The sequence below is a fragment of the Cynoglossus semilaevis genome, chromosome 1 (assembly GCF_000523025.1).
Source record: "Cynoglossus semilaevis isolate Cse_v1.0 chromosome 1, Cse_v1.0, whole genome shotgun sequence".
NCBI lineage: Eukaryota > Metazoa > Chordata > Actinopteri > Pleuronectiformes > Cynoglossidae > Cynoglossus > Cynoglossus semilaevis.
Window position 1 is genome coordinate 13,141,759 of NC_024307.1, and position 8,310 is coordinate 13,150,068.

Sequence of the window (8,310 nt, forward strand, 5' to 3'; positions counted from 1 at the left end):
GCAGCTTTAAACATCCAGGGAGCAGCGTGTGGGGACAGTGCCATGCTCAGAGCACCTCAGCTGCAACTTGACAGCTGGTGGACTTGAACCTTAAGCCTTCTGGACCCAAGTCCGCTTCTTTAAGCACTAAGCCACCAATACCACACCGAGTACCCATTGTATTAAACAAACAAAAATCCACATTTTCAATGGAATTTAAAAATCATTAATAAAAAAATCATTGGCTCAGAGGTCAGGAGTTTGCCATATTTATGTACGAATCATGTATGTTTGAGACCTTATAATTAAAAAAATGTCAATAATTAGTCAATGATTACTACGCAGATGACACCCAGCTCTACCTAGCCAGCAAACCCGACTCCAACCTCCCACCCCCTTCTCTTTTAGACTGCTTTACTGAAATACAATTCTGGTTCACCTCAAATTTTCTTAAAGTAAACAGTAACAAAACAGAGGTTCTCCTCATTGGTACTAAATCAACATTATCCAAAACCAACAGTTTCTCATTTGATATTGACAATTGCTCCATCTCCCCCTCCTCACAGGTTAAGAGTCTGGGTGTCATCCTCGACAGCACACTATCTTTTCAATCTCATATCAACAACGTCACCCGATCCACCTATTTCCACATACGCAATATCAACCGCCTTCGCCCCTCTCTCACTGCCCATACCACTTCCATCCTGTTTCACAGCCTTGTCACCTCCCACCTTGACTATTGCAACTCCCTCCTCTTTGATCTCACCCACAAGTCTCTTCATAAGCTCCAACTGTTCCAGAACTCAGCCGCCCGCATCATTACTAGAACCCCTTCCATGCACCACATCACTCCTGTCCTGCAACAGCTTCACTGGCTCCCGATAAAGTTCCGTATTAACTACAAGATCCTTCTGCTCACATTCAAAGCCATCCACTACTCTGCTCCACCATACATCTCAGACCTTCTTCTGGTCGCTGTTCCCTCCCGCTTCCTCAGATCGTCCTCCTCCATTCATCTGACTGTCCCTTCCGCCCGTCTCGCCACCATGGGGTACAGAGCCTTCAGTCGCTCTGCTCCCCAGCTCTGGAACTCTCTACCCCCCATCTTGAGGAACATCTATTCACTCCCACAATTCAAATCTGGACTTAAAACTCATTTGTTTAAAATTGCCTTCTCCATCTGATATTTCACTGCTGTATTTTAACTTGTTCTTAATGTTTTATGTTTTATTGTTTTTTAACGCTATGTTGTTATCTTTGTATTCACTGTAAGGTGTCCTTGGGTGACAGAAAGGCGCCTATGAAATAAAATGTATTATTATTATTATTGTAATTACTAATTACTAAATACTGGTTAAGGAAGCGGACTTCGGAAGGTTTCAGGTTCGAGTCCACCAGTTACCAAGTTGTCACAGAGGAGCGGCAGAGCATGGCACCGTCCACACACTGCTCCCCTGAGCTGCCTCCTGCTCACTTTGGTGAGTGGTTAAAAGCAGCACGGTGCGTTCACTTTCATGATTACATTTCCTTGCTATTGCAGTACAGATCGGTTTTAACGTTAGGCTAAAATGTAACGATCTCTTTGTTCAAACTTGTTAGGCTATGTTGTACGTATTTGATAATACATTTGTTAATTAATTCGTGTAAGTTCTTGAGCCCTGCTTTCGTAGCGGACCATTCGTTGTGTTAAATAATCGAAATAAAATCACCAGCTTTGGTACTTCATCTTCTATTTCTGCACGAATTTAAAAAACATTAAATTAAGCATATCTGAAAAATCTCTAAATAAAAGTACAGTTAATGATAAAATTAAAATAATAAAATAAAATAAAGGCGCAGGTCTAGTCATCTGCACTTACCGTTAGGACAGCAGAGACTGACTGCTGCTTCCTGCAGCTCACGATTCTACTCCTCAAAGGGCGTGGCGTTAAAAGACCGTAGGATAACTTCCTTCTTTTATAGTGTTACCAAATATTAACTTTTTTTTAAACTGCGTTACAATCTGCCCTACTGATTTCACTCGACCAATATGATTGGACTGTACATAATACGAACCACAAACGTGCCAGGTACTGATAACATTATATCAAGAAGACGAAGTGGATAAAAAAACAACAAAACCCCCAGCATTTTTAAAGTGACAACAGCATGAGTAGTTAAATAAATACACAAGTCCAGAAAATCCAATTGTATGATTTTGAAATCATTTATTTTTATTTTATAGCATGAAACAAGTATATATCAGAGTATCAAATACTTATTTTCCCACTGTAGGTAGTTTGAGACTCCTGAGCTAAAACACTGCCTCAGACTGGCATTTTGCATGTTTACCAAAGTTACAGTACTGTAAATAAAACCTGACTGTGGCTGTAAAAAGTATAATAAAAAAAGACTTAAGGGTTGCCAGAGCTAAAATTTAGATTCTTCCTTATTGCTAAAACCTGCGCTACAAATGGGTGAAGTAGAAACAGGAAATGTTGGAAAGATTTTAAGATTCCTGATGCTTATTGTCATATACATTGTTACAATGCAGCCACTCAAACAATGTAATGAAAATCTTATTTTGTTTTTCCCTTTAACAACCAACACATACACACAATGAATGATGTCAGATCTTTGAGGCATACTGGGACGCTCAGTCTGGAGTCTCCTCCTTCAGCTCTGTCCCTCTGAGCTCAGCAGTCCCGCTCTCCTTAAAACCTTGTCCACATTGGGGATCAGTTTTTCGTGAAAGTCCCACAGACGTTTGTCCACATTGAGCTGCTCCAATGTTAACTCCCTCCGCAGAGCAACACGGGTGTGGATGAGTCGGCACACGTCATGTGGGACTTTATACACTTGTCCAAATGTCTTGAGCACCGAGTGAACTGAAGTCTGCTCCACCATCCTGAGGAACAAAGAATAACAAACATGTATAGCAAGGTTAGAGCAAGGATAGCTTCAATTAAAAATACACCAGGCATCTGAAAGCTGAAAAAAAAAAACAACCAGTTTGTAGTTGGCGATTAAGTTTAGTCAGAAAGTAAGCTAAGAAACAGCTTAAAGTTGACCAGATGTTATTTTCAGCCTTTTGACTTTTAAAGTTAGCATTCATTCAAACTAAGTGTTGAAGCCATTCGTTCACCTTGGTTGAACTATTATCTTGTAAGGATGGTATATGTTCATGTCAGGCGTCTCTCTGTAGATGTGCTCCAGGATGTTCACTCCTGGGACATCCTTCCATTGTGACAGGTGGAACCTCCCTCCTGGTTCAAAGTATATCTTTGGGAAGATGTGGTTCTCAATGAGGAACACCCCTGTCTGCAGAACATTAACAACATCCTAAAAACATAGACCTGTGGTTGGAGTTTTCATGCAGTTCAAGAAAAAGAAACCTACATTGGGATTGTGCTGTTGGAGCACGCTCATCAGATCTGCCAAGTTGTCGTGTTGGTACGGCATCACTATTTCATCAATGTCATTAAGGGTAACGTAATGTGAACGTGCCATCGATCTGTAGATGCAGTCGTTGAGTGTGGCCAGTTGCCCATAGTAATGTAGGTCCCCTCCATGGATAGAGAATGACCAACCCTTAGATGGAATCAAATATTTGTCAATGGGCCAAGGAACTATCTCCAAGAAACCCTCCTGGCTGTAGGTTTGCAGTAGAAGGTCCAGCTCTGGGCCACAGCTTGTGTTGTAGATCACCACTCGGCCCACACCCAACAACCTGAAGGAAAAATGAAGCAACATTAAACAAAAGTTCCCCAAACCATTTTTAAAACCATTTTAATTTTCTAACATCCTACATCTGAAAATGTAAGGATGGAATCCAGTAAAAAAAGAAGAAAGAACTAGTTCCATTCAAAAAGGTCTGCGCCTTTGTCCTCAACTGGACTAAACTGGCTTGGTGTCTCTGCCAGTGTCAGGGAGAAGGGTATTCAGGTCATTCTGAAGTATGTCGTTGTTGCTGCACTGACCTGTACATCTCCAGCGACTGAGCGACCTGAAGCACGTTGTTGTACTCTCCAAACAGATTGGAGATGCAGACTGTGAAGTTGAACTGCAGCTTTTCTTTCTCATTCACTGCGGTTCTTCTTATGGGCAACCAAAGCTGCTCAGTCGAAATATTTTTGTTGGGTTCAGTCAAAAGGCTAACGTGTGTGGCACGATGGCAGGTCAAAGGAATCTGACACATGACATCTGTGGTACCATAGGGAAACCCAAAGTGATCCGAGTGGGGCAAAATGTTTGCAGGAGTCGTAGTTGAGATGTCACCAGAACAGCAGAATATACAGTGGAGAGGATGGACGGAGTCTCTCTTGAATATGCTGATAATGCGTACATCAAAGCCCTTCACTCTTTGGTCCATGTAGGCTGATACAAGTAGGTGCTGGGTGTCTTGAAGGGGGGTGATGGGCTGTTCTGAGACCTGGACGTGACAGGCTTTTAGGGAAAAACTTGGGTTTGGGATCTCCCTGACCATCCTTGATGATCTAATGATGAAGACGGTGACGAAGAGGAAGGTGACAGTGAAGAGCAGGAGGAGTTTCCCCCTTAGGTCTTTTGTGTGGGTCATTCAGCCACAGACAGAGGTGCATCCAAACCTGAAGAAGAATTTGGAACAGCATGAGGAACCTTTATGGTTATTTATGGATTAATTCAATCATTCTTTTTTTTCTCGTCAGGAGCTGGAGCCAATCCCAGCAGTCATCATGAGAGGCAGGTTAACTCTATGGACAGTTCCACAGTCCATTACAGAGGCAAACATATTTTTTAAAATACAAAAATCATGAAATAATGACTTACGAGTGAACAAACAAATTATTCATTATAATTATGAATCGTGCTGAGTGCAAATGTGCAGTTTTAGGCAGTTACTGTACTTGGTATAGTATCGATAACACAGAGGAAGGAGTTGAAGAGTCTGGTGGTCCCAGGCAGGAAGTATTTCTGGCACTCTACTCAAATCGAGATTTTTGCGTGATGTCCTTCACAACAGCATCAGTTCTTGTCGGTACACTGGCAAAAATAATAATAAAATAAATCAGAGATAACATAATTTTGTATATAATATATAATATATATATTTATAGGCAGGTGTATGATCAACTAACAACAACTCCAACCTTCTATGGTAGATTTGTCCTGAAATCATCTACTCTAGTACACACTGCTGATTTTCCATACTCCCCCAATGCAAGAGAAAGAGCTTTAACACAGAAGAACTTGTTTGAGCTTCTTAACCATTAAACACTCAGGGACATTGTTTGGTATGAGTGTCATGCCTGCTGCAGTGAAAAAAATCACTTAGATGACTTGTACTTGCGCTCAGTAGTTCTTAACGTACATAAGCCGCTGTCACACTTTCCTCTTTGCCAGGTTGTCTCTTGTGCTCCCGGGTTGTGACACTCCCGCCCTTGTCCTGACCCGCAGTTCTTTTCACAGATGTGCTGGTAGTAGCCCTGGTGGAGAGGGCTACAACCAGCCTAATTATGGGTTTCCGCCAAAGACATTCCACTTCATGCAGAAACCAGTAAGTTGGCTCCACAGTAATACAGTTTGGAACTTCTAGCTCTATCAGCTAACTTGATCAATAATTATGTTGAGGTAAAGATGAGGTAATCTCCACTGACACCAACTTGCTTGTATGTAAAGACGAAACATTAAATCACATGCCTAGGTCTGCCTGGAGAGGACTTGGAACTGTTTTGTGAAATGTACTTTCCAATGGATTTTTGTGCTTCGTGGCAATTATTTTCTTTATTTGGGACCATTTTATCAGATATTTTTGGTCTCGTCAAGAAGGTTTTCAAAGATGACAGAAGACACCCATGAAACAAAAGTGAAACGTTATCCAAAATGCTAGAAATTTAAATTAACTAGTGACAAATATTAGCAAAACAACTACGTGAGCTAAGAAAACCAAGCAGACCAACTCAAATATTGCAAAGAAAATAACCCCAAACATATCTCTAATGCCCACTTTATTCACCACGATTGCAAAGCTTAACTGAGAGCTAAATTATAACCTTAACTATGGATTTTATAAAGCTTTTTAGGCATAGAATACACAACCTATCAGTTAAAATGTACATGTTTGCCATCAGTTTTGACGACAGTGAGGAGGTGCTGTGTTTGGCTGAGTATTCACTGATATCTGTATGTTGTTGGACTCATCAACTTTTTATCTGGGTGACATTTGTGTAAATGAGATTCACTGATCTCTCTAACTGAGCAGTGGGTTGATCTGTGACTTTGAGTGACTGTTCATGGTGCTAAAAAAGATAATGTAATTAATGTAAATGTTTTTCTCCCTGTTCTGCACAATGATACTCTAAGAGATGTTTACAATACTTTCTGCCAATATCTTAGGACCTAGAAATGGGTATTTGGTCAGTCATTCCAAGTCACTCGGTTCCAACTGATTTCTACTAGATTAGGAATCAGGCAGTTTTACACCAATAAACAGTTTGGCTGCAGTAGCTGAGCCATACATAAAAGTTTGAAAATACCCATATAATAACTAAATCTTTAGATATGGGTAGATCAGATTAGATTGAATATGGAGAACCCAGTCAAAGCTTATTATAGTACATACTGAATATGGAGAACCCAGTCAAAGCTTAATTTACATTTGCCCTTATTATAGTACATATATTTTTGGATTTCTAAAGATTTTCACTGCATCTCTTACATCATTGCTGAGCTGTCAGCCGTCCAGAACCTCTACTGTTTGATCTGCTGAAGCAGGAAGTCAGAGCTGAACCTCTGACCCCAAGCACCCAACCTCCACCTGTTCAAGCCCTTTGCCAAGGCAACTGGCAGGAAAAAACAATTATTAACGGGCAATTTTTAATGATTAAATATGAAGAGAGAAAAAACACTTCATGTAACCTTTATGTGCTAACTATCATGCTCTGTGTAACTCAAAGCAGCACCCACCCCAGCATGAACTTGGCTGAGGTGTTATGATGGTGCAACACATACTTGTAAAAAGTGTTATGATGGTGCAACACATACTTGTTAAATGAAAAAAAAATTTGCATCCTGTTCAAACAAGATTATACTTTTATTAAGCAATGTAGCCATGTAGTATAAATAACCTTGTCAGAGACTCACTCCAATGTTCCTGTAACCTCTGTAATGCAAAAAAGGTTTTGCATTATCACACTCCTCCTCCATGCCTCACTGTGCTTGCAACATAATACAGCCTTCATTTATTTTGTAACAGAGGTTGACGTCCTGGGCCACAGCTGGAGTTGTAAAGTTAGACTCTCTGCACAGACAGTGACCTGAAGCAGGATGGAATCATGTTTACAAAAGCTTAAAATCTGCTTAGACTGTATGTTCAAAGAATCTAAGTACCGGTACACTGAAACACAATGGGAGGAAGACCTTATTTGTTTTTGTTCCGTCCACAGTGACACTGCAGGTGGTGTAAGAGGAAACAGAAGCATGGTTGCTGCGGAGGACTTACAGCTAAGCTAAAAGCTAACCCTTTCAGTTTCTTTCAGTCCTTTTAGGGCAGTGGTAACTTAGTGGTTAAGGAAGCAGACGTGGGTCCAGAAGCTTGTAGGTTCAAGTCCTCTGAGCATGGCACCGTGCCCACACACTGCTTCCCGGGCAGCTCAAAGCTGCTCACTTTAGTAATAGGTTAAATGCGGAGGTCACATTTGGTTGTGTGCAGTGGTGTGTGTCACAGTGACAAGGAATTCACTTTCCTCCCTTTGTTCAGTGTTTTTCCACTGACTACGTGAGTTTCAATACAAGTCAAATGGTGGATAATAGCACATAATAAAATTTTGTCAAAACAATAGCCAAACTTCAAATTAATTATTTATGGCCTATACGACATTTGGTTGCCAGACTGACTGACTGATTGTGTTTCTGTGCAATGACAATAAAGAAAGTCTAAGTCTAGTTTGGTCATAAAATGTTTATGATTTCATCACATCATCTTTATGATATTATGAGAAAGTGCATGATATAAAGTATTATACACATGATAAGGTGTTAAGGTGATATAAGTTTACATCACATCACAGTGACCCAGTGCCAACTCAGTACCAACGTGAACATGGGTTACATTAGTTACATTGTGGACATTCTATCAATATATATATATATATATAATGAAACAGTCTGAACTGTGCTGTGTCAGAAATGTTTTCTTAAGGGGCTAAAGCCGTGACGTTAATTTAAGACGTTAATACTTGAGGAACCCACGTTATTCTATGTGGAGAACACACAAAGTCTCACTAACTTCCAAGTCGCCCTACCTGCAGTCAGACGTACTTGCTGCAGACGTACCTGCTGCAGTCAGACGTACCTGCTGCAGACGGACCTGCG

General features: G+C 40.7%; 1 protein-coding gene across 1 annotated transcript in view; it reads right to left on the reverse strand.

The window, feature by feature from the left end:
* Window positions 1–2,161: 2,161 nt before the first annotated feature.
* LOC103379893 (beta-1,4-galactosyltransferase galt-1-like) overlaps window positions 2,162–8,310 on the reverse strand; it is an 11,403-nt gene continuing 5,254 nt past the window's right edge. The window contains exons 2-6 of the mRNA XM_008311602.3: window positions 4,845–4,980; window positions 3,939–4,565; window positions 3,358–3,688; window positions 3,104–3,279; window positions 2,162–2,866 (exon numbers count right to left, since the gene is read on the reverse strand). Coding sequence (XP_008309824.1) covers window positions 2,635–2,866; window positions 3,104–3,279; window positions 3,358–3,688; window positions 3,939–4,537 — 1,338 coding nt within the window. The 5' untranslated portion in view covers window positions 4,538–4,565; window positions 4,845–4,980 and the 3' untranslated portion in view covers window positions 2,162–2,634. The remainder of the gene's footprint in view (window positions 2,867–3,103; window positions 3,280–3,357; window positions 3,689–3,938; window positions 4,566–4,844; window positions 4,981–8,310) is intronic.